The sequence below is a fragment of the Mus musculus genome, chromosome 8 (genome assembly GCF_000001635.26).
Source record: "Mus musculus strain C57BL/6J chromosome 8, GRCm38.p6 C57BL/6J".
Taxonomy (NCBI): Eukaryota; Metazoa; Chordata; class Mammalia; order Rodentia; family Muridae; genus Mus; species Mus musculus.
The window spans coordinates 46,160,600-46,187,912 of NC_000074.6; the positions used below are offsets into that span (position 1 = coordinate 46,160,600).

The 27,313-nt window shown below is 40.3% G+C and overlaps 1 protein-coding gene across 7 annotated transcripts in view; it reads left to right on the forward strand.

The window, feature by feature from the left end:
- The first annotated feature begins 1,495 nt into the window (after window positions 1-1,495).
- Cfap97 (cilia and flagella associated protein 97) overlaps window positions 1,496-27,313 on the forward strand; it is a 33,496-nt gene continuing 7,678 nt past the window's right edge. Inside the window, exons 1-4 of one of the 7 annotated variants that reach the window (XM_030243726.1) lie at window positions 1,496-1,789; window positions 2,695-3,150; window positions 8,960-10,053; window positions 21,119-21,387. In XM_030243726.1, coding sequence (XP_030099586.1) covers window positions 2,777-3,150; window positions 8,960-10,053; window positions 21,119-21,387 — 1,737 coding nt within the window. In that variant the 5' untranslated portion in view covers window positions 1,496-1,789; window positions 2,695-2,776. Of the gene's footprint in view, window positions 1,790-1,871; window positions 3,265-3,404; window positions 3,566-4,162; window positions 4,298-8,959; window positions 10,054-21,118; window positions 21,388-27,313 lie in introns of those variants that run through there. The other 6 variants (XM_006509478.4, XM_006509479.3, NM_001357216.1 and 3 more) reach the window with 6 other exon arrangements.

Below are 27,313 nucleotides of genomic sequence, written 5' to 3' on the forward strand. Positions count from 1 at the left end.
ACTGGACAGAAGCTCTGCCATCAAACAACTTGCCATTCTCCTCCCCAGAACCGCTTCGCATGAATTACATTATTCTAAGCCTCTTAGACATGGAATCATGTATTTGTCTTTTCTGACTAGCTTTCTTCATTTAGCATCATTTCTTAAACTTTCATGTATTAGGATTTCGTTCCTTTTCGTGATTGGGTAAAATTTCACTGTGTATGCAAGTGCCTGTATCAACATTTTATGTTCATAGACTCAGGTTGTTTTTATATTTTGAGTATTATAAATAACAATGCTATGAATCTAGATGTACAAATATCCAAGATGCTGCTTTGAATTCTTTTGAGCATATATCCTGAAATGTAATTGCTAGTTCATATAATTCTATTTACTATTTTCAAGAAAATACCATAATTTCCTATCCTGCTGTCTTATGTATCAACTGTGCAAAAGGCTTCCAATTTCTTTGAGTCTTATCCATCTTGTTGTCTATTTCTAGTTTTTGCAACAGCTACTTCTAAAATGGTAACTCTCCAAGTGGGGCTAAAATGAACCTCATTGTCTGACTTTGTATGCTTGGTGTGCAGGTACAGAGCAAAGTACCACAGTGAAGCTGTGGTTCTAGGGTAACTTTGTGAGCACAGGTGTGTCATAGAAAAGTTGTGAGGTTGTAGCCAGTTTTTTACTTCCACTGTGGAATCTAGAAGTTCTATTCAGGTTGTCAGGTTGCCTTTGGAATTACTTTGTACCAGTTGTGCTGTCTCCGTGGCCTTGAATGTTTTCTTGTGTTCTGGGATCTAATTCTAGTCATCTGGCAAGCACATTTACCTACCAGACACGATCATCTCAAAGGCCTTCACAGATTTTGATATGCAGTTCCTTAATGGGTAGTGTCTTAAGCGACTTTTTTATTGCTGTGTCAAAGCAACGTGACCAAGGCAACTTATAAAATAGAGCAATTAGTTGGGTTCCCAGTTTCAGAGGGTCAGAGTCCATGATAGCAGTGCAAAGGCATGGCATGGCAGCAGGGACAGATGACAACTCCCTTCTTAATCCAAAAGCAGGAGGCAGAGCAGTAGAAGGCTTTTGAGATCTTTGCCAAAGCTCACCCCTAGTGCCACACTTCCAACAAGGCACACCTTACTCCTTCCCAAACAGTTCCACCAACTGAGGACCAAGTATTCAAATACATGCATATAGAGGTTATTTTCGTTCAAATCATTTTTAGTGAAGTCCCTGTGTTTTCTTGTGTTGTTGGCTATTTGTATCTTCTTTGGAGAAATGTCTACTCAAACACTTTATATCTACCCTGACAGAATATTTTTTCATTAGTTAAAAATTAAGTGAAATACTGTCTTTGAGCCAACAAAATGAAGAAAAAAAGTTTCTCTTTGTTAATAATCAGGACCCCAAAAATATAAAATATATTGTTCAAAATAAGAGTCCTTTCTTGAGTCTGATGGCTGTGGTTGTGATCACACACACACACACACACACACACACACGATTAGACACCTAGACACTTAGTGAAGCTCACCTCTGGGTGTGTCTGGAGGGCATTTCCAGAGACATCATGTGGGCTCTGATCTCATCAATGAAGTGACCCTTGATGGATTCATAATATGCTGGCATTATTAGCAGGTGGTGATAGGGAGGAGGTGGCGCCTAGGTGGAAGAAGGTCACTAGAGGTATCTCTAGCATTATACCTTGCCCTGGCCTCTTCCTGTAGGCCAGATTCTCCAGTCTTATAATTCCACAAACTGCTGCTCTGTAGTGCCATGAAGGACTGAACCCTCTCAAAATGTGAGTCAACACATCTTTCCTCACTGTGTTAGCTATTCTGTCATGGCTCTGACAAACAATACACTCGTAGTCCCTAGGATATAATGTTAAGTTTGTGCTTGCTTCCTTAGTACCTTTATTTAAGTGCTGAGAACTTATTATGGCTGTAACAAATTACTACAAAGTTAGATGTATAAAACAACTCATTGATTTGGATTAGGGAGCTGTGGAGGTCAGAAATCTAAAATCCAGGCATATTTGAGTTCTTTCGGGGTAGAAGCCACTTCTCCCCTCTTTTCAGTCTTCCAGAGATGCATGCATTCTTTGGCTCATTGACTCTTCCACACATCACTCAACTATTTTGTGTCCCAGCTCCTACAACTAACTGGCTTGGAAGCTTTTGCCTCTCCCTTTTATAGGGATTTATAGTGGCTGATTACACAATGAGCTCCTGGATAATGTAAATTTAATTGCATCAGCTAAATTCTTGTGCCAGATAAAGTAACATATTCGTGTACTCTGGTGATTAGAGGATAGAGATCAGGAGTGTACTGCCATTCCTGACCCTTAGATGTGTCAACAAGAAATTAAGGCACTCAACCGTCTATAGAGATCATTTTTTATATTGCTTAAAGTGGACCTTCACCATCAGAAGGGCCATCCTTTATGGGTTACCTGCCCCGGTGCATATTAACTATGCTTGAATTTGAAATTTTTTCCTCCTTTGACACGGGCCTCACGATATAGCCCTGGCTGGCCTGGAAGTCACTATGTAGAACACAGGGATTCCTCTCCCTCTACTCCCAAGTGCTGAGACCAATGGCATCCGCCACCAGGACTGGTTCGTGTAAACAGCGTTTTGCTGAAATAAAATCGAACAAAACACACAGTCGTCCTCCATTTTTATTATTGTCATCTTGTTACAGAATTACAAGATTACAGCGTCTTTTTAGGAAACCATCCCGGACGTCTAGACCTACCGCAGCGTCGTGGGTAGGCGAGCAGGTGATGCCCTGGACAACAGGGAGGCCTTGGTGGCCTCCTTTCCATGAGCCTCCGAGACCTCGCGAGGTCCTGCCGAGAAGCTGTCGCCCCTGCAGCGCCGGCCTGATCACTTTGACCGGGTCTCCCGGAACTACGGACGACAGGAGCGCAGCCCTCACCCTCGCCGGCAGAGACTCGGCTCCGCGCTCGCCCCGCCTTTCCCCTTCCGCTGAGTCCAACCCCCGGAGCTTCCGCCCGCGCTCAGGCGTGCGCCGGTCTCCGTTAGCTTCTACCGCGGGGGAGGGAGAACGGTGGAGGTGTGGCTGCGCGTGCGCAGAGCGAGCGAGAACCCGAACGCTCCGCGGGGCGCAAGAGTCCGTGGCGGCCACAGTTCGCAGGTGAGCGGCGCTCGGGCTTCCGCATCCGGTCGGTCTCCAGCGGGCGAGACGGCCCTCCCCTGCGTTCGGGGTCCGTTTCCCCGGTTCAGTGCCCGACGGAGGCGAGCACCCGGGGTGGGTACCGCCGAGCCTCCACGGTGGGGGGGACACAGGCTGTCCTCAGCCCTAGGCGCCGCCACCTCGGCCTCGCTAGCCCGCAGGGCGAGCGACGTGGTAACCGCTATTAAAAAAAAAAAAAAAAAAAAAAAAACGATAGCCCGGCCCGCAGGACGCGAGAGGAGGCGTGGAGTCGGGGTCCGAGCCCACGGCTGCCCCTCTCCGGGCGCTTGAACCCGAACCCACAGCTCTGAGGCACTGAGTGTGAAGAGGCAACCGACTGGGGTCCTGGAAGAAGCCCCAGACTCCTGAAAACCAGGTGTTCAGTTTGAGCCAAGATTTTTGTATGCTTAATTTGGTGCCCTATTGTGTCCATATCGACAGATAAGGACTTATCTCAAATGTACAAAATGCCGTTTTTAATGACAGGTTATTCGAGTATTCTTTCTGGTGTATTGGGAAAGCGCTGTTATTTCTACTGCTAGTTCTGCATAAGCTAAAACATCACTCTCCAAGTAACTTCCAGGTAGCTTTGACAGCAACCTGGCTCGATCCACCAGAGGGTTGTTAGAGTCTCATGAACCATCCTTTGATTTTTATCCTTCTCCCGTGTGTTGTAAGATAATCTTAACGATCCTATAAAGCTACAATTTTTCTTGCCTATTCCCGAATGTAAGTTGAATTAGAAGCAACCTTGATGTAAATTTTGGCAAAAGAATCGTTAATGAGGGAGATCGTCCGCTAAGTTTTCCTGGAACTTAAGTTTGTGTGTGTACAGCCACTCTTGCCCAATAGAAATTCTGACTATAAACACCAGAAATTTGACATACACTAGGCAGTGGGCCACCTCTCCAGCGGAGAGAGGGACATTATCAAAATACGCTGGAAACATGATGGTTTTATTCTGTTTACATAGGAGGCAGAGTAAGAACCTGGGCTGAGCCTTAAATCTCCAGACCTCTTTGTGGGATAAACCCAACTGTTGTAGGTCTTTTTCTAGACACTGGATGTATAAAGGTGAACAAGAAAGACCTCTGGAGCGCCCAGTCTGGTAAGAGTGGCTATACCTCCACCTCCTCCTCGCCCCATCCTCTCCTCTCTCCATCTTTCTCCAGAGCTCAGGTGATCCTCTTAATTTGGCTTCACTAGTAGTTGATTTATAAGCACACGCTATAAGGGGTCCAACGCTAGCCAGTCTCGTGAGGAGACTCCCGTAGGCAAAGTTTTAGACAAATCTCTTCCCGTTCTGCTCTTGGACCCCTAGAAACTAATTAGACGAGACAGCATCAGTGTGGAAGACCACAGTACAATTTCCTGTGTCCTTCATCCGGTGCCATTCACCGTCTCTTTTGAGAAATGGCCTTGTTTGGCCTAGAACTCACCAAGTAGAAGACTGGCTGGCCAGCAAGTCCTTAAGGATCCACCACCTCAGCACCATGTTTACAAACACACGCCAGCGCCCTCTCCTCCCCCCAACTGGAGCACTGGAACTATTTAAGCTTTTCTATCTCACCCAACCTACTTCTGAATAAACCTAAGCATACACTTCAGTAAGATGTCACATGTCTGTTAGTCAAGATGTACTACTGTTTCTGAGCAAACCATTAATAACTTCTGTTACGATGATGACTGCTTTTTTCTTTAATAAACTTATTGGGGGACACACTCATTAGTACTTGTGGAGGTTGGGAGGACCAGGGCTTAGTTCTCCTGTTCCATCCTGTAAGTCCCAGGAACCAAACTCAGGCTGGCAGGCTTGGTAGCAAGCACCATTACTGACCCAGTGATCTCAGTGGTCCTAAACTGACTTTTCGGTTATGGCTACGATTCTGCAAACTATCTCATCATTTAGTGATTTTTTTTTTTGTCTAGTATGAAATTCTTCAATTTCAAGAGATTTACGTTAGAGCTCGTACAATGTATTTTTAGGTTGATTTAGTGCTGGGTCTATCCATTTGGGAAGTACTTATCCTAGATGAGATAATATTGCCCTTAACACTTGAAACTCCAGGACTACTCAATTTAAATTTCCATCCATTTCTCTTATATTACCATTTAGTAACAATTTGGAATTTCCATAGATCAGTGACATTTCAAACTCATTGATGAGACCCCCCCCAGTAAGAAACAAGTTTTATATCAAGTACTACTATATGGAATATATATAAAGATAGAAATAAATTTCATGAAACATTACTTCAAATGTGGCATGCACTTTTCAATTTTTATACTGCTGTGCTTTAAAGATTAGCATGGCCTACTGAATTTATCTTACATTGAGCTATGACATGTGGTTTATTATAATACTTGAGGTTGTGCTTTCAAACTGTTCTTTTGAAATTTAAGGAAACATAAAAACCATTATAATTGCAAAGTTATTAGCCAGAAATGATAGAGGAGGGAAACAGCCAACTGTAATTTCAGGCCTTTATTGTTTTCAATAAGCAATAAGTTATCTTACAAAAACAAAACAAAACAAAACAAAAACCATTTAAGGAGGGGGAGCTAATTGGGTTATAAAGGTCCCTGCCATTTGTTCAGTGAGTATTTTGACTTTTTTTTTAACGTGAGTGGCTAGAATGCTATCTAATATTCTGGGGATCCTGCCCTAACTGGCCTTTCCTCAGTTTTGTCCCCTCCTTTTCTTCCTGCATTTAGACTCATAGATGTTTAATGTATGCTCTTCCTACCTATCGTCTATGGCTTTGTCTTTATGTGTGTGCCTACTGAAGACTACCACATAGTTTCCTGTTATTTATTGTTGCTCATTTAGTCCTGATTTTTAATTCAACACTATTTCTTTATAGATCTCAATGTATCCTTTTTATCAGATCTTGATACTATTTTACTTATCCATTTCTTCTTAGACATTAGGAGAGGATGTTTGTAACTCGTTGCTGTTACAGAGCTTAATATACGCATTCTTGTACATGTCCCTGGATCACAGACCAGAATGTGTGAAGCCAAGCTTTATGCCTGGGTACGCCTGGTTCAGTTCATCCTTCTTCATACATGAAGCATATTTTCACTTATATTGTACATTGTAGTTGTCATAGCAATGGGAAATGTTAAAATGCAGTGGCATCTCTTCTAGCAAGTCAACTTTTGTCTCCCCTCAACTTATTTAAATCTGTATGTTATTCTTAATCCAATACAGATAACTATATATGTATCTTTTTCATCCATATATATTAACTATAGCAGATCTACAAACTTCAAGTAAATTACATAATAAAGATTTTGGTCTTTGGTTAAGTCTGTTTTACCCTCTTTCTGGAGAAGGACAGTAGGAGTGCTTCAGAGTCCCAATGAAAGATATATTCAAAAAGATAGCATATATGTGTGTGTGTATGTATGTGTATATATATATAATCTATATTTGCTGTTAATTGTTTTGATAAGAAATAAAGAGGATTCTTTATCTTTTAAAATTAATTATTAATAATTAAATATTAGTTTTATAAATTACTTGAAAGAGTAGACTTTGATATCTATCTAGATATTATGATAGCTAAAATTACACTAAAATTACACTAAATTATTATAATTATATTATTATTATTATTATTATTATTATTATTTGAGGAGATTCCATCACCTTGTTTGCTAGAGATCAAGATCTCCACCTCTAAATTATAGTCCCAGTCCCCCTCTGACACTTCAGATTTTTAATTTGAAAGAAGGCATTAATCTATGTTAACAGCCAGAAGCTAACATCTTGAATTTTAATGGAGGTATGAATTTCACACCATACTGCTGCTCAATGATGTATGCCTCTGTTTGGATCTAGATTTGTGTTAAATATTTAACTAATATGTACTTTTATTAATCTTTACCTACCTTATAAAATATTAAATTTCCTGGATATTATATATGATATTTGTGAGCCTGTTTGTCATCATAATTTTAAATTATATTTCATGTTTAACTATTTCAAATATACCTAACAAAGTATACCTGTAAGTCTAGCAAGGAAACCATCCTAAGTACTTTCTTATAAAATTACATATTTAGTCAGATTCCCTTCAGCATTTAAAGATAGGTTCAGGCAACATTTTACAGGTCTAAGGGCAGGAAGTGTAGCTTAGTGGTAGAGAGCTTATAATCCTCAACAGTGCAAATTATAAATAAATGAATTCATGTGTAGCTCGGCATGGTAGTGCATGCCTTTAATCCCAGCTTCCTGCGGCTAAGACAGGCCAGTCTACGAATTTGAGGCCAGCCTGGTCTACATAACAAGTTCCAGAATAGCCAAGGCCACATAGTGAGATCATGTCTCAACAAAGCAAAAATCAAAATTTAATTCTAATATGTATGAAGGCTTCAAGACCTTAAAGACAGAAAAAGTTACTTTGGTGATAAAAATGTGTGAATACATCCTTACTAACTCTTACATTGTTATTGATAAAGGTTTTATTACTCTTAAATCATATCCATACTTATTTTCATGTCTTCCCTTGGGCTGTAGGGCCTCTTAACAGTAAATAAGAATATATTCAGTGTGCCCTGGCTTCTGTAGGATATACATTACATAATCGTCTAGCGCCCAGTTACTGTGCTGAACTTACTGTAACACAGTAAGTAAGCAGCCTTGCCTCATTGGCTACATATTCATTATGGAAATGTTTGTGTACGCGTTCTTCAGCATAACATATGTTCCTTTGAATGTCATTGTGGACTTAGGAGCTCTTGCAGACATTTTCATTTATATATGCACTTTGTTTTTTTTAATTTGTACAGTGTCAGGCCTTTTAAACTTTGAGATGGTTAACCTTGAGAATCAATCTGACTGGGTAAATAAGTACCTGGAGTGTAATTGTGAGGGCATTTCTGGAGATTACTAAAAGAGGGAAACAGTTGTATTGCCTGTTATGCATCTTGGGCTTTCTGCTGCTCAGTGAGAAAGGATGGGCAAGAATGACTCGCAGTCACAGCTCTCCATGTGCAGTAAAAGAACAGAACAGGATGGCTAGCGAGAAGTACAATGCCGAAGCTCACTGGCTGATTCCATTATTTGTCCTAGAAAAATCAGTGATTGTATGGCTTACCTGTAGATTCTGTGAAGTTTTAATATCAGCGGTGATTATTAATCTTATTTTGATATGGATGGTTGAAAGATACCTGGGAGAGATTAACAAAGCATACATGCGTGTGTCTAAGGAAATTTCAGGGACAGTTAAGTCAGGGCCTTAACCTAATGATAGTCATTGGGTTAGTGGTGGGAATTAGAGAAGGAATATATGACTGGCTGGGAGGGAGTGCCACTGAACGGCCTGTCTTGCACCTTTGCTCTGCTGCTTGGCTGCTGTGAGTTAACCAGCCTGGCTCAGCCACACCCTTCTGGCCATGGAGGATCAAATCATGAGCTAAAATAAAGCTTTCCTTTTTTTATTTTGCTATTTTATTATACTGACAATAAATGGCTTTTAGCCATTTATTTTTTTCTTCTTTGAAACTCTTAATTGTACTGTACAGAAGGGAGACTTTCCTTTGGATTCTGCGATATGCCTGCCCTGGTGAACTCTGAGACTGTTGTATAATTTGATATCCCTGGAACTCCATCATGACTTCACAAACTTGGTTTACTTTTTAATAGTGTTTGTTTGTTTGTTTGTTTGTTTGTTGTACTACAACATTTCTTTTTTGGGAGAAATAAAAATGACAAGTATTTGGAAGTTACTCCGGTCTGATAATTGTACTTTCCCCTTTTCAGATACACTTTTGGCGTCATGGATCGGTTTGGAGATATCTCAGAAGGTGAAGTAGACCACTCTTTCTTTGACAGTGATTTTGAAGATGCAAAGAAATGTGAAAGTAATTCCATTTTTGACAAGCAAAATGATGATGACCTTAAGGAAGGAATAAATAAGGACACCAAAAATGTAAACTTGAAATTTGGAGTACAAAATGATCATCTTAAGGAGAAAATAGATAATAACACAGAAAATGTGAACTTGAAACTTGGGCTACAAACAACAGAAAATTACCTTACTCAGAAAGGAAATGAAAGGAAAGCAAACTTTTCTTCAAAGGAACAACATATAGAAAATGATCCTACACAAGCACGAAGTTCCTCAGTGTTGACTTCTTCACGATCAAAAAAATCGTGTGATGCCACAAAAGGACATAAATTAAACTTGCCCGTTCCAGATAGAATTCCTAAGATTGTGAAAGGTGAGGACGATTACTACACGGATGGGGAGGAAAGCAGCGACGATGGGAAGAAGTACGTGAGGTCTAAGTCAGCCAAGCCCTCTAGCAACTTAAAAAAAAACGTGAGTAAGAAGTATTCCTCCTCCTCCTTGTCTTCCTCATCTTCAAGATCAAACTCAGACTGCTCAGATATGGGGTCTGACAGGCAAAGGAGATCTGAGTCACACTCATCAGGGAAGTGTGTTTCTAGTGTAACCCCCTCATCACCAAAACAGAGGTGTAAGTCAGGAAGAAAATCAAGTGCACAGCCTTCCAGCACTAAACAAAAGACTGGTGACTATCATGAGTCCGAAGGCAATGTACCAGACATAACTCCTTTGTCAACTCCAGATGTCAGCCCTGCCCAGTCGCTTGAGTTGGGCCAACCGCCTGATCAAAAAGTAAAAGTTAAAAAACAAGAAAATGTGAGCCGGGATGTATATGAGGATGCAGAGGCTTTAAAGAATGATTCAAGATGTGTGAAATCAGCCAAAAGGAAAGAAAAGCATGGACAGAGTTTTGCTCCAAAATCTTCAGTGTTAGATGCAAATCTAGACCGTAGATCTAAACAAAAAGTCTTACATGACACAATGGACCTAAATCATCTGTTGAAAGGTAATTTTTGAACTTCTGTATATTAAATTTGTGTATTAACTAAACTCAAATATTAAGTGCTGTGCATATGCATGGGTTTTTCTGGCCAGTGTCTTTGAGATGATTGATATTTTAATAACTTTCCAAATATATTCCATTATACCATAAAACACTTGGAGTATCATTTGAATTGTCAGATAATTAAATCAATTAGGACTAGAAATTTCAGATTAGTTTTCAATTCTTCTCAAAGTGCCTTGTACTCTTCTGAGGCAGTCCTGTCTTCACTCATCAGCTACCAGTAAATACCTGCACTGTTCACCTTCAGACATGACAGTGTCCAGAAAAGCACTTCCTCTAACTCTCAAAGCACAAGAACCTGTGTAAAGGAAGCATCTCCAGACAGCTTGCACTTAGGCGTAGTCCCCAGAGTGCTCTAGTTACACTCTTCACTCCTGAAGCAGTCCTTGGCCGTGGGGAGAAACATCCGAAGCCAGGCAGAGACTCCTGCTGAAGTTAGTTAGGGGTGGGAGTTACAAGGCCCAAGATCTACTGTGGAGGACTGTAGAAATAGGTGCAGACTGGGCAATTGTGTTTGTTCACTTCAGTTCCTTTAAGTGTGCATATAGAACATTCTGGAATCTCATTCACTCAACTACTTTGTTGTGGTACCTAGAACCCTGATGGCTAACCATTTCACCCATCCCAGTGTTGATGGCAGTTCTACTTGCCAGGGGCTCATAGTTCTAGAACAACATGCTGTTTCCTTCAGGCACACTATGATGTGTGTGACAGCATATACAGTAGTAAAAGAACATTCAGGATTTGGAGGGATGGCTCGGTGATTAAGAGCATTCACAGGCAGATTTCTGAGTTCGAGGCCAGCCTGGTCTACAGAGTGAGTTCCAGGACAGCCAGGGCTATACAGAGAAACCCTGTCTCGAAAATCTAAAAACAAACAAACAAACAAACAAACAAACACTCACTGCTCCTGCCAGAAGACCTGGGTTTAGTTTCCACACACACTTGGCAGTTCATAGCCATCTGTAACTCCAGTTCCAGAAGATCCAACACCTTCTGGCCTTGCTAATCACTGCCTATACACGGGTGCATGTACATACATTACAAGGAAACACCATACATATAAAAAATATATAAGGCATCCTTGTTACCACTACACTATTTCTTAAACTTAGCTAAATGCTAAGAACCTATATATTTCTAATTTTTAAGTCAGAACAATAATTGCCACACCACCTTATTCCTAAACACTTGCCTCAGTTACACTTGGAATCTTCTCTATGAAACATTGACTCAAGCTTCAGGGTTTTTTTGGTTTTGGTTTGGGTTTTTTTGTTGTTGTTGTTTTTGTTTTTTTTTATTTTTTTGGTTTTTCGAGACAGGATTTCTCTGTGTAGCCCTGGCTGTCCTGGAACTCACTTTGTAGACCAGGCTGGCCTCGAACTCAGAAATCTGCTTGCCTCTGCCTCCCAAGTGCTAGGATTAAAGGCATGCGCCACCACGCCTGGCTTTAAGCTTCAGTTTTTACTGTACTATACTGTACAAGCCCTGCTATAAGAAACTTGTTAGTAAAGCATTCTTCTGGCCTTTTGTTGTTGAGGTAGGCAGGATCTACATAGCCCAGGCTGGCCTTGAACTTTTATGATCCTCCTGCCTCAGCTCTCTGAGGGCTGGAATTAAAGTCATGTGCCATCACAGCCAGATAGTGCTTTGTAACAAAGGCAGAGAAACAAAGAGGACATTTTGCTAATTAACATACCTACTGTTAGAATCCATGAATAGTATCTACCAAGGGAAGTCTTCAAAACTTTTCGAACTATTAATACATTGTATTTTGTTATTATTTTATTAAATTATTATTCGTGCTCAGTTGACAACATGAAGCTTTTTGGACCCTCATATCTTTTCTCTGTTTGCCCCCATGTACCTAAACCTTGTGCATAAAAGAGATGGTTGGTTACCAGCCCTGCCCACCTATGCCTTTTTTGCATTTCTCTCATAACATACTTTATCACTTTCATTTTCTACCAAATGGGCTTTTCTATGCTGCTATGACTTCTCTAGTTGTTCCATAGCAACCACTTTCCTGAAAGACAAATGCACTTACTACAGGGAATGTGTAACATGTTTACAAACCTTCTCAGCAGATGACCCTGTTAGCAAACATCTGAGGGAGGGGTTCAGCACATTGTGTCGTCCTCCTAGTGGAAACATTTTCACTGGCTTAGGTGTAAATTAAGAGAAAACCTCACCAATTCCTGTAATGAGTTTTGATGAAAAAGTTTCATAAATTGTTACAACAGGCAAATGTCCACATAGTAAGGAATGTGGCAAACAGTATAGAATAGTGGTTTGAAAAATTGTTGTTTGTTAAATATAAATAAAGTTTAATAGAAAGATATGAGCAAATATCCCAATATAGTCAGTGGCATGGGTATTTGAACAGTATTGAATTGGGTATTGACTCAGTAAAGCAGATGCAGTTCTGGGAATTGAAGCACAAGGCTTTAGACTTTTGGTGTTATGACATGTCCATGAGCTAGATAGTAACTAGTTCTAGGATGTGGTAGTTGATATAAACCGCTTGAGTGCAGTCTAGATTGAGAGTTCTGGTGTTCACTCAAAACGAATAGATCAATGTAGCTTGGTATTAGAAATGTAATTTTAAGAGAACTTGAAAGAGTAGTACAATTTCAGCCTTTTAACTCTACAAGGATATTTACTTGGGGGAATTTCCATGCCCAAAATGTCCAAAGACTGTGACTGGAGTCAGATATTTAACCTTGGCCTAGAAATCTTTGACTAAGCATTGAGAGACTTAAAGGAGCAATAAATACATTTTGATACTAGATTATATCACAAGGCTGATATATTTGGTAAGCATTTAAGGACTTGAGCAGATTGGATTACATTTCATACTTTGTCTATATAAAGTTGGATCACTTTAGAAGGACTCTGAAAGGGCCAAGTAAAAACATTTTAGAAACATATAGCCTCAAAATTTATCTCTACTTTTGAGAAGAAAAGTAAAAGAGGACAAAGTAAAATTAAGGAAGCATTCATAAATGAAGAAAATGGCTATAAATTTTCTATAAAGGTACATGTGTGGATGTTATGGAGGGATTACAGGAAGTGCTTAACAGATCCTACTACTATCCGTGAGAAAGAGATGATTGGCTTTCAGCATGCCCTGCCTGGCACTACAGGCTAATCTCCTCTTTACTGGCAGGTTGACATTGTTAATCCTTCCAACACAGTTACCTAGTGTCACCAAACATCTGTAAAAGCTAAAGGCAACAGAGGGGCCACATCCTTATGATAAATGTAGTATTGAGAATTGATTTTTCTTTAAAGCAAAAACTAAATGATTGTAGAGAGATCTACGAAGACAAAGCTATTATAACTAAGAAAAGTAACCCTGGCTTGCTTTCTGCATTGTCTGTGTGCTATAGATAAGCAGTGGGGTCCAGTGGGGTCTTCACAGGGCCCCAAGACAGTGGCAGCACAGTGCAGAAGCAGCTGTCTTCTGTTAAGTGAGGCACTTAAAAATGGCAAGGCTGTTATGCTCTTCCACACACATTTTTAATTTAAAAAATTAAGTTCTGTTTATGTATGTATTGTGTGTATGTGTGTGCACATGAGCACAAATGTGCTAGAGCATGTGTGTATGGGTCAAAGGAAAATCTGTGGTCATCATTTCACTACCTCTGTCATGGAAGGTCCTGTGCATCGAACTCCATTGTCTTACAGGTTCTACTTATTTTTTTTCTCTCTTTTTTTTTATTACGTATTTTCCTCAATTATATTTCCAATGCTATCCCAAAAGTCCCCCCCCCACACTCCCCTACCCACCCATTCCCATTTTTTGGCCCTGGCGTTCCCCTGTACTGGGGCATATAAAGTTTGCCTGTCCAATGGGCCTCTCTTTCCAGTGATGGCCAACTAGGCCATCTTTTGATACATATGCAGCTAGAGTCAAGAGCTCCGGGGTACTGGTTAGTTCATAATGTTGCACCTACAGGGTTGCAGATCTCTTTAGCTCCTTGGATACTTTCTCTAGCTCCTCCATTGGGGGCCTTGTGATCCATCCAATAGTTGACTGTGAGCATCCACTTCTGTGTTTGCTAGGTCCCAGCCTAGTCTCACAAGAGACAGCTATATCACGGTCCTTGCAACAAATGCTTGCTAGTGTATGCAATGGTGTCATCATTTGGAGGCTAATTATGGGATGGATCCCTGGATATGGCAGTCTCTAGATGGTCCATCCTTTTGTCTCAGCTCCAAACTTTGTCTCTGTAACTCCTTCCATGGGTGATTGTTTCCAATTCTAAGAAGGGGCAAAGTGTCCACACTTTGGTCTTCGTTCTTCTTCAGTTTCATGTGTTTTGCAAATTGTACCTTATATCTCGCTATACTAAGTTTCTGGGCTAATATCCACTTATCAGTGAGTACATATCATTTGAGTTCTTTTGTGATTGTGTTACCTCACTCAGGATGATGCCCTCCAGGTCCAACCATTTGCCTAGGAATTTCACAAATTCATTCTTTTTAATAGCTGAGTAGTATGGTTCTACTTATTTTATTTTATAAAAATGTTATGTTGACATATGATTGGCTTATTGTTATTGACAGAGGGATGAGTAACTATCTTTAGGTTGTTGGGATTTTTTTCCAATTTTTTATTAGGTATTTACTTCATTTACATTTCAAATGTTATCCCAAAAGTCCCCTATACCCTCCCCACCTCCCACCCACTCCCCCACCCACCCACTCCCACTTCTTGGCCCTGGGGTTCCCCTGTACTGAGGCATATAAAGTTTGCAAGACCAAGGGGCCTCTCTTCCCAATGATGACCAACTAGGCCATCTTCTGCTACACATGCTGCTAGAGACATGAGCTCTGGGTGTACTGGTTCGTTCATATTGTTGTTCCACCTATAGGGTTGCAGATCCCTTTGGCTCCTTGGGTACTTTCTCTAGCTCCTCCATTGGGGGCCCTGTGATCCATCCAATAGCTGACTGTGAGCATCCACTTCTGTGTTTGCCAGGCACTGGCATAGCCTCACAAGAGACAGCTATATCAGGGAAGTTGTTGGGTTTTTGTTTGCTTGTTTTGTACTATTAGGTTTTTACATAATAAATACTGGTAGATGGAACCCGTGAAGACATTAGGGTGTCTCAGCCTTTAGGAATATAAAGGATCCAAAACAAAAAATTAAGAACTTCTAGGAAAATGGAGCTATAATTTATTATTATGGTAGTGATTGCGTTCTGAAATTTGGAGAAATTTTTAGAAAAAAATGTTAGCATCCTCTTTCAGGAAAATGAGGGGCGCACTTTATAAAAGCTGTAGGAAGAAAAGCCAAACAATAAAGTAAATGATTTTAACTTAGAAGACATGTGGTTGTGTTCAAAAGTTAAATCAGAAATATTATTCAGTCTTAAAAAGGAAGAAAGAGCTGGTCTGTGCTACAGTGTGGCTGAGGCTGGAGGACACTGTGATAAGTAAAGTAAGTCCTGAAAAGACAAGCACTGAAGGCTGAAGAGAAGGCAGACGTGGTAGGCTGGTATACTGATCCAGCACAGGGGGAGAGGAGGGGCCCTGGGGCTCTGTGGCCGGCCAGCCTAGAGTAAGTCCATGAACTCCAGGTCTTAGTGAGAGACCCTGTCTCAAAAACCTAATGTGGACAGCTCCTATTAAATGAGACCCCAGATGGAACTTTAGCCTACACACACACACACCATACACACACATACACACACACAAAGTAGATGCAGTACATACCCACACAAAAACAACTATTATGTGATTCCATTTACGTGCCGGTCAGTCAAAATCACAAAAACAGAATTTCGATTTCTAAGGTCTAGTGAAAGAACGACAGAGATTTCCTGGGTGTTTTGTTTGCCTAGTTGGCTTTTTTATAATTGAGTTTTAGATTTCCAATATACAACACTATGGAAAATGAATTGTAATGTCACTGAATTGTATACCTAAAAATAGGATAGTCAATTTTGGATTTTGTCTATTTTGCTACAGTAAAAAGGAAAACACTAGTTAGTTTGATAGTTTCTATTCCACAAGTGCTGGGGTAATTTTTTCTGTAGCAATAGTTACTGCATATTTTACCTTTAAAAACACAAACATACATTTAAAAAAAAAAGGTATGTCTCCTTTAAAAGAGGAAATAGAAGTATCAGCCCTACTAGTACAAAAACAGAATCAAAATTGTGAAAAAATACTAAAAGGGACAAAAGGGTGTTTTATATTAATATATAAGTCAAATATACTAGAAATGTGTAATACTGATTACAACATATAATAAACGCAAAACAGAACTAGACAATAAATTGATGAAGATCAAGCTACTAAAGAGGATTAAAACCTGGACTTGGAACAAACAGGATTAGGCCTCTGGTTAGGACTGCTAACCAGAGGCTTCTCATGTCTGTGTGGCGTGTCTCCTCACATAGGCCTGCCTTCTTCAAACATGGTAGCCTGTGGGAAATTAGACTTATAACATGCACTCAGGGCTCCAAGCATATTGTTCCAGAAAATAATACAGAAACCACAGAGCCATTTGTGACTTAGTTTCTAGAGTCACATAGCATCCTTTTGTGCTTGTTTGGTTTCTTTCAGATAGGATCTTGCTGTGAGACTTAACTGAACTAAAACTTGGTATATTACTCCAGGCTAGCTTTGAACTTCTGCTATCCAGTTCCTGGGACTGTAGGCATGTACCACTGTGCCCAGTGTTGGTAGAAATAATTACAAACCTTCCAGATTTAAAGTAAGTCATAGACCCTGGCTTTTGTTTGTTTTTTGTTTGTTTTGAGATAGGATCTCATATAACCCAGGCTGTAGCTGAGGATGGCCTTGGCTGTCTGGTCTTCTTGGCTCTATCTCCTGACTGTTAGGATTACAAGCATACACTGTCATGCAAAGTATTATGTTGTGCTACCAATGAAACCTAGGATTTGAGGCATACTATACAAGTACCCTACCTTTTAGTGAAATAAATGTCAAATAATTTATAGAAATAGCTTTAAAAATCTCTTCACTACTAGTTCTTTCTCCCTTATATAAAATATATTCCCCTTTTCTAAAGATGGCCTCAACTTTCAGATCCAGGATCTAGATCAGGTCCAGGTCAGCCAAGATTCTTCAGGTGTGGTTCAGTGAGTAAGCTCTTCAGTACTTGAACATCTTCTGTTGGGGGGGGGTTAAGGGGGGAGTCATTGTTTTACTCTGAACCCTGTAAGCCCTGTAAGTCTCTTACATTTTCTCTATATTTTGTTTGAAAACTGATCACTTCCTAGTTTTAGATATTTCACTCTCCTGATTTACTATGGATAATGTAAGCCATTGTATTTTCAAAATCCTGCTTAAATATCTTAGCCCAAATCCACCAGTAGGAAGTCTGCCATTCACCTTGTCACCGTAGCAGTGCTGCTAAACAGCCAGCTCACTCTCTCAGACCTCAACAACCTTTTTTCCTTTTATGTATATGAATGCTTTGCTTGCATGTGTGTATATATGTGCAACACGTGTGTACAAATCTCAGAGGAGGCCAGAAGAGTGTTGGATTGCTGGAACTAGCACTACAGATGGCTGGGAGCCTACATATGAGTGCTGGTAGCCAAACCCTAGTCTTCTGAAAAAGCAGTGGCTACTCTGAACCAGAGTCGCCTTTCCAGCCCCATTAACTTCCTCCTGTAACTCCACTGCCAGGGCTGTTACACGTCTGCTAGACTTAGGGGCACCTGCATGCATGCAGCAACACACAGAGACACACATACACATAAATTAGAATAAAATGAGTCTTGGGGGCTGGAGAGATGACTCAACAGCTAAGAGCACTGGGTGCTCTTTTTAGGGCTCCTGGGTTTGATTCCTAGCACCTGTATAGCAGCTCACAGCCATCTGTAACTCCAGTTCCAGGGAACCTGGCACCCTCTTCTGGCTTCCCAGGGTACCAGGCATGAAGGCAGTACACAGGCATTCATGCAGGTATAACACCCACATATAAAGTAAAAATTTAAAAATAAAATGAATCTTTTAAAAAATTTATATCTAAAATAAATTAAAACTTAAGTTGCATACCGTTTTGACTGTACTTTATTGGTCACGGCTGTAAGAAGCCCACCAAAATTCAAAGAAAGAGAACACAAAAGGATGTCACAAAATTTCTCATCTAACAAGTTGTTAAGAAGTCAAATAATAAATCTTGTAAATTTAGATCTTATAACTTGTTGTTAGTGTTACTTTTTAAAAGAAATCTTTTTTAAAAAATATCAGCTTTAAAAGTAACTATAGCTGGTTTTTCTATAGATCTCATGACTGTATAAGGACAATGTTTTGTTTTGAGACCAGTTCATGTAGTCTGGAACTCACTATGTGGCAGAGAATGGCCTTGAGCTCCTGATTCTTATGTCTCCACCTCCCAGTGCACATGTGAACCGCCGTTCCTGTCCGCTGTGTGAGATGCTAGGAAGCAAAGCCAAGCTGTGCTGGCAGTCACTTGCCTCCTGCCCCACTGGAAGAGTTGCTAAACAGCCCTGACACTGTAGGGGTGCAGAGAGCATCAGAACCTCTCCACTGGTGGCTTCACATACAAGTCCTAAGACGTCGTCTCTGTTCAGTAGCAATGAAAGTGAAGCGGGAGCCCCTTGACGTGGGTGAAATGAAGCCAGAGTAGCTCTTTGTGGTCATAGGCTGAAATAGAGTGAAGACTTGGTGTGGTGTTGCATCCCTACGGAAAATTCCGGAGAAAACAGCATTTGTAATAAATAGATATAAATACAAAGTTTGCTAACTCATTTTTAGATTTTATGTGAAAGAATTTGATTATATATTTGACGCCAGTTAGCATAGAGTCTCTAGGTGTCAAGTGCTGTCAGGAAATAAGCACTCTACACATCTGCTTCATTGTGTTGCTTTCACTGATGTAAAGCTAGGCTGCTATTGGCAGCTCTTTGATTGTTTGGTGAGCTGGACATTTTTATGCCACTGTTGCCTATTTTACTTTTTTAAAAGTAGCATTAGGAACTGTAGTTAGTAATCTCATTCAGAATGAGATTCTAAAGAATTTCATATCTAGCTAAATTAGCCTAGAACCTTTTTTAAATTGTAGAACAAGCATGTATTAGTATGGAGGTAATTTAATGTATGTAGTGTATGTGTGGTTTTTAAAACATGGTCGGTCATTCAAGTTTTGTTATTTACTCGGTGTGGTTTTCAGCTATCATTAATCATCAACCATTAATTTTATAGCTTCTTGGTTTGGTTTGGTTTTTGGTTTTTCGAGACAGGGTCTCTCTGTGTAGCCCTGGCTGTCCTGGAACTCACTTTGTAGACCAGGCTGGCTTCGAACTCAGAAATCCGCCTGCCTCTGCCTCCCAAGTGCTGGGATTAAAGGTGTGTGCCACCATGCCCGGCGTCGATTTCATAACCTTTTTTTTTTCTTTTTGGTTTTTCGAGAGAGGAAGCCAACTGTTTATCTGTTTTGTTTGTTCCTATAATTTTAAATACTCTTTGTGGTCTTTGGTATAAACATAAGAAGTAAAATTACTGCTTTTCTTAATTTGCCCAAGTGATTGGACTAAACTCATTGTAAAATAGAGGTTAAAAATACCACTTCCCTTTACGGCACTGTGTGGGACAGCGTAGGATGCTAAACTAGACATGTGAGAAGGAGTAGCTTGTAGTGAAGTACTTTTAAAAGACCCTGTTGTAAGGGCTGTGGGATGGCAGTGGGCACTGTTGGGCGATGTGCAGGTGGCCGACTCCTCACTGTCTCTGTTCTCCACATGCATACGGGCATGCACCTTGACAGATACGGATCATGTATACGCAAAACAGGAGTGGTTTCTTTTATCTTAAAGATACTATAATACCAAAGCAAAACTGCAGCCGATAACCTGAGAAATATAGCGCTACTTTAGTATATACTAAAGTAGAAATAGTCACCAAACTCAGGGGTCTTAAAAGCTTTTCACAAGTGTGTGGTAATAGTCATGCTTACTGAAACTTTTTTCTAGCACTTTTTAAGCATGATGTTAAAATTCTTTTCAGGCAGAAGACATAGCTCAGTAGTACCATGCTTGCCTAGAATGGATAAGATCCTGGGTTCAATTCCCATCACCACCCCAACAAAAATCATTTGGTGCAAATGTTTTTCTTCTTGGCGAGAAATGTCTTTTATATAGTGTGTTCATTGGGCTTATGCTTAATACAAAATAGAATGTTTGGCACTCACTGAAGTACTTTATCACAGTTTTAAAAATAAATGGCACTAAACCACCAACCAAAGGGTACACATGAAGGGACCCGTGGCTCCAGCCACACATGTAGCAGAGGATAGCCTTGTTGGTCATCAATGGGAGGAGAGGCCCTTGGTTCTGTGAAGGTTCTATGCCCCAGTGTAGGGGAATGCCAGGACCAGGAAGCAGGAGTGGGTGGGTTGGTGAGCAGGGGGAGGGGGAAAGGGAATACCGGGTTTTCAGAGGGAAAACCAGGAAAGGAAATAACATTTGAAATGTAAATAAAGAGAATATCTAATAAAAAGTTGCCATAAAAAAAAAACCACCATGGCATTCATAGTATAGTGCATTCAGATTAGGTTCTGATCATTGTAGACTGGTCTGAATTTATTTTTGCCATTTCTTCCATCAGTCATTGCCAAGAACTTGTGTTGTTTCTTTTGAACAGTGAAAGTATTGTATCATGCACTCAAACCCAGAGGTTCCTAAAGCCCCTCACTGTGAAAACTGCTGTAGAAAACAAAGCAGACATGGCAGGAATGGGTTTCTGTAAATTACCTGTCTAAGAGCTGGTATCACACACCTTGATTATTCTGCTGTGAAAACCTGCTTGCATAAACTTTTGTGCTCAAAGGGCCCAGCAAACATAAAACTCGAAACTGCATCCAAGCTTTTCCTACACAAATGAATCATTAGCCCATCTCCTGCGTTCTGTGAACTTAGTTTCTTCTGTAAGAATGAAAGCATGGGCCATCATAGCTGCTTTGTTTACTTACCGTTGTCGCGTTTGCTTCCTTGTGTAGCTTTCCTGCAGTTAGATAAAAAGGGACCACAGAAACATCACTTTGAGCAGCCTGCAATAATACCTAGGAAGAACTACTCTTTCACAAGAGAAGAGGTGAGACAGATTGACCGGGAAAATCAGAGGCTTTTGAAAGAACTGTCAAGACAGGCTGAAAAACCAGGAAGCAAAAGTACAATTCCCGGAAGATCGATCGGCCATCCCCCTAAGTTGTATCATAGTGCTCTCAACAGACAGAGGGAACAACAAAGGATCGAAAGAGAAAATATGGTAAGTGCCACATCATCAGTCATCAGAGCAAGTGCATGCGCACTGACTTGTAAGTATAGCTAACAGAAAATCCTGTAGGACCAACTTCCCACTACAGACACATAATGTGGGTGCACATATACACGGCATAAACTGTCGAGACGTTACCCATGTTGGTTAGACGTGCGGAGCTGGTAGAATGTATAGTAAGAGGTCATTAAAAGAGCACACTGGAAACCTCACTCTTCTCTGCTTAGATCAGTTAGATCACTGTACACTTACAGGAAACGGTACCCAAGAAGCAGATACGTGTGCCCTCTGTGATGTGTTCAGTCACTGAAACTCTGTGCCACCCCACCGTACTGGCAATTCTGTATGATCTATTTTTAAGAGATAATCTAGAATAGGTCAGATTTGGCGCTCAGCTTGAAATGAGTGTAGCATTCATAAGTTAGGAATTAGTTACTTTCATATTTTAGAGAATATATATATGTATATGTATATGTATATGTATACACATATACATATATATATATATATATATACACACACATACACAAGACTTGAAAATCTTCACATTTAAACTATTATAGTGTATCTTTTCAGTAAAATTCAGCTCATAGTAATTGCTGCATATTGAACTCTTAACTAGGCCTTCTTCTAAATATCCTCCACTTATTAGCTTACTGAGTCTTGACAAATCTTTGAGGTAGACATTTTTTAAAATGTATCATAGACATGAAGAAACTAAAACCTAACAGGATTAAATAATTACCCAAAATAAGCACCTGAGCCAAACCTAGCCAGACCTAGGTAGTCTCTTAAATAAATAGAATTGTAAACTAAAATTAGACTTCTGTAAGTTTATAAGGTCAGCTAAAATGAATGTTAACGCTGTTGAGATTAAGGCAGTTCCAGAGCTGACCCTCATGCCTCCTCACCAGTGTGCGTCTGTATAAGACGGCCTGGTGACACCATTGCTATCCCCAAGGCATCCCACACATAGCCAGGAGTGGGGACCAATAAAGTCATTGAAATGAGTTTTGTGTGTGATGAGCTAGCTGCACAGTAGCCTTCTGTATATCATGTTAACCATGTTTGATTCATATTTTGTGAAAATGTGGAATTACTAATGTCACAAACATTAGTTTATTTTTTGTTTTCATGTGTCCATATGGATATGAAGCCTTTTTTAATTGGCAATTTTACTTCTGTTTTGTAAATGTTAGGTCATTTAATCCTCATGTGGTCATTTAATCGCATGGTATGGTGGCATGAGAGAAAATGAGACACTGAGTAGGACACAGTAAGGCTCGAGGTCAGACAGCAGGGAGCAGAGCACAGATTCAGGGTTAGGGTATCGGGTTTGGATTACTTTAAAAAACACACAGTTTTAAGTATAATCTGCATGCCGTATCTACTTCAAGATTACAGCTCACTGAGTTTTACTATCTTGTTTTTACTATAACTTATCGCCATTCCTATTTCCCTCTGGTCCTTTCTTTATGAATTTGTTGATTTTAGATATTTTATGTGAGTGGATGACTGCAATATTGTAGCTAGCTTATTTCACTTTAATGTATTTTCAAAATTTATCCATCTTGTAGCATGTATCAAAACTTAAACAATTTGAGATGTATTTATTCTATATGCTTAGGGGTGTTTTGCCTGTGTGTGTGTGTGTGTGTGTGTGTGTGTATGTATGTATGTATGTATGTATGTATGTATTTATGCATGTCTGCATCATATGCATGCCTGGTGTCCATGGAAATCAGAAGAGGGCATTGGACACCTGGAACTAGAGTTACAAATGATTGTTAGTCGGCTTGATGGTGCTGGGGAATCAAACCCAGGTCCTCTGCAAGAGCAGCAAGTGCTCTTCACTAGTAAGTGGACTCTCCAGCTTCTTGTATCAAAACTTTTTAAGTTGATTGAGATTCCCCTGTAAGTGTGTAACATTGTGATTATACCCTTTGCTGGTAGACACTCTAGGCAGTTGTAATAGATGGACACTGACGTTAAACTGTCTGTTCATGTCTCTGCTTCATTTCCCTTAAGTGTCGAAACTGGAATTGCTGGGCCACATGCTAGTAATTCTTTGTTTCATTTTTTTTGTTGTTGTTGTTGTCTTGTTTTGATATTGAGATATGGTCTCACTGTATAACCCAAGCTGGCCTTAAACTTCTATTTCTCTTGCTCTTCCTTTCCAGTGCAGGCACCAGGTGTGTGCTTAGCTTTTTAAAGAGCCTGGACTTAACAGATGGAAAATCTCAGCCCACTAGTGTCTGACTATGCATTATATTCATATGAATATTCATAGGTGAGGACTGTCAGCAGCTTCTTAAAGCTTTCACTATTCCTCCAGCAATGATCTTTTTGTTTGTTTCATTTTGTTTTTTTGAAATAAGGTTTCTCTGTGCCCTGGCTGTCCTGAAACTCACTCTGTAGACCAGACTGGCCTCAAACTCACAGGGATCCACCTGTCTCTGCTTCCCAGAGGGCTGGAATCAAAAGTAGGCACCACCACACATGGCTTCAAAAGTGAAGATTTAAAAGCAGTGGGAAACTGCCAATATTTTATTCTTCTTTGCTCCATATACATTGTAACTTACATATGTAAACAAGTATTTTTTCCAGTGTAACTTGTTACACATCAGAACATGGCTTTATTCAACTGACTGTATATGATATTGCTATATTTAATTTTGTTTGATTATTCATTGGTGCTGCAGGTCAAATCCAGGTCTTGGAAATGCTGTCATTGAACTATCAGAGCCACAGCCCACAAAGTCCTGGCATGTCAGCATGTAATCAGCCCATGTGATAAGATAGTTTGACTTTTCTTTTTGATGAGCTTAGAACTGGTGTATTTTTGTGCTATTATATATAGTTTTCATGTTTCCTAACTGGTTATTTGTTACTTGTTTTTATGTTTATTTTATATCCAAACCCTTCTTTATTTTTCTGTTTATTTAAACATTTTCTCTCTCTGTCTTACCGTGGATGTGAAGACATTGGATAACTTGAAGAGTCAGTTCTTTCTGTCCACTGTGTAGGCTCCAGGACCAAGCTCACCTCTTCCCAAACTTCAGAGAGCCATATTGGCTTTAAGTTTTCCTACAGTGTGAGCTAATACTCGGTTTAATCTGTTTTCTGGCTGATTGATTGTGGTTGTAATGAATGCTTGTACACACATGCATGTAGTTATATCTGTGGCTGGTATATGAACAAACAAGGTCCATTGTTTGTCATGATTATTAAAACACACGCACACACACACACACACACACACACACACACACATTAGCATACTGGACTCCAGGAGCTGCATGAATAAACTTAAAACAGTAAAGTACTATGCAGAAGTGTAGACTATAAAATGGAGCCCTAGAATTCAAAGCAAATTGTTACTATGTCCCACTAAATTTCAAGGTCTATCCTCTGTTTCAGTGGGCAGATATTAGCATTCTTCTCTTTAGATACTATATCCAAGTAAATCAAGGGAGTACAGAGGAGATGCTAAAGTGTTGTTGCTTGTTCAGTCTCCAGCAACAAGGAAAGGAGGGAGGGTAGAGAGAAATACAGTTTTGCCAGCAGAGGGCGTGCTTGCTTCATACTGACTGTTACCGCAAGACTGTTTCCAAAACAGGGTTTTAAGTCCTGAATCTTGAAATTCCTTGTGGATGGATGGATGGATGGATGGATGGATGGATGGATTGGTGGGTGGATTGGTGGGTGGATTTCTTTGCTAGCATTTAAACATGTTATGTTTCCTTTTTTTTCTCAGAGAGACAAAAATAGACATAGCAAGAGAGTTCTCAGAAGGATACTGGTGTGTTGTTTCATTTTAGCATCTAATGAGCTTATTTCACTTTTCGAATTATATGTCAGGTTTTCCCCTCAGGTAAAAGAGCAGGGGCTTGCTTTCAACAATGTTAGGGATGAAATAAGCCTCCCCCAAGTGGTCACAAGCAGTCTACAACTTCAGTTAAAATTTTTTTTTTTCATTTTGCTTTTTAAGGTGTCTCTGTCTCTCACGCTGTCCGTCTCTCACTAAGGTCTGTCTGTCTCCCGCTCCCTCTCCCCGCCCCTCCTCGCGTGGATAAGAGTTTTAAATCCAGAGAAGTAGATTTTTCTGCTTCTGAATTTCCTATTAACTTTTTTTTAAACTACAATGTTTCATAAAGTTTCAGATCTAAAAGCATCCAGTGAAGACTCTGAGTTTGCTGGATGGCCAGAACCTTCCACTGAGGTCTTGAATAACTTATAGTTCACTTAGTGTTATTTTCCTCTTTCTGCGGTTACCATCCTTCTGTGGCAGACAGAGAGCTGACTGCGGCTCAGTAGGACTCCAGCTGGGAAAATGTGAGATGCCCTTGCCTCTACTTTCCCGACTTTTGGATACTTGTTACTTTTTTTTTTTCACAAAGATGAATAACAGTGGTTCTAGACTTAATCTACAAGACATTTATAAGATGCCAAAGAGAAAGGTGGTAGGGGAGTCTTAGCATTGTTTTAAATCTAGGCTGTTCTGGGCCCCAGAGGTGGCCCACACCTGTCATCCCAGCACCTGGGAGGTAGAGGTAGGAGGATCAGGTGTTCATGGCTTCCCTAGGCTACGCTGCAAGTGCAGGCAAAGCCTGGACTACATGGGACCCTGTCACAGAACAAATGGCAGGAGAAAATGGTAGCATTGAAAGCAACACACCTTCAACAATCAAATCTATGCTCTTACCTTACATTTCTACAGAACGTTTTCAACTTGGCTGTTTTTCTCATTGTCAAGGAACTTCCAAATGTCATTTTTAAAATCTTTTGGGATATTAAAATAGTATCTTTATAAGCCTTTTTGGTTTGTTTCTATGTACAGAATTACAAAGAACTACCCCTTATTTTTAATATTTTCTGGGTTTTTTTGTTTTTGTTTTTTGGGGGTGTTTGTTTGTTTGTTTGTTTGTTTTCGAGACAGGGTTTCTCTGTGTAGCCCTGGCTGTCCCGGAACTCACTCTGTAGACCAGGCTGGCCTCAAACTCAGAAATCCACCTGCCTCTGCCTCCAAAGGGCTGGGATTAAAGGCGTGTGCCACCACCACCCGGCTTATTTTCTGTGTACCATGTAAGACTATTTTTTTCATAATTGGTAACAAAATGCAAATTCCTATCAATATTTTAGAACATTATGAAACCGAAACAAAATATTACTTTGGGCAGATTCTGTGTGTACATATCTCAAGACCCAGACATATAGTTCTGTAAATGGCTCAATGACATTTAAACTCGTAACATTAAGTGTGGACAATGAACCCTTTTCTCAACCGTACCTATTTTTTATTAGATATTTTCTTTATTTACATTTTAGATGTTATCCCCTTTCCTAGTTTCCCCTCCCACTGCTCCCCAACCCCCCTCCCACTTCCTGGCCCTGGCGTTCCCCTATACTGGGGCATAGAACCTTCACGGGACCAAGGACCTCTCCTCCTATTGATGGCCAACTAGCCATCCTCTGCTACATATGCAGCTAGAGTCATGAGTCCCACCATGTGTTTTCTTTGATTGGTGGTTTATTCTAAGGGAGCTCTGAGGGTACTGGTTAGTTAGTATTGTTCCTCCTATGGGGCTACAAAACCCTTCAGCTCCTTGGGTACTTTCTCTAGTTCCTTCATTGGGGACCCTGTGTCTGCATCCAATGGATGGCTGCTAACATCCACTTCCGTATTAGTCAGGTACTGGCAGAGCCTCTCAGGAGACAGCTATATCAGGCTCCTGTCATCAAGCACTTCTTGGCATCTGCCTAGTGTCTGGGTTGGTGGTTGTTTATGGGCTGGATCCCCAGGTGGGGCAGTCTCTGGATGGTCCTTCCTTCAGTCTCTGCTCTGAACTGTGTCTCTGTAACTCCTTCCCTGGGAATGTTGGCAACCGTACCTATTTCTTAGACTTTATCACGTGTT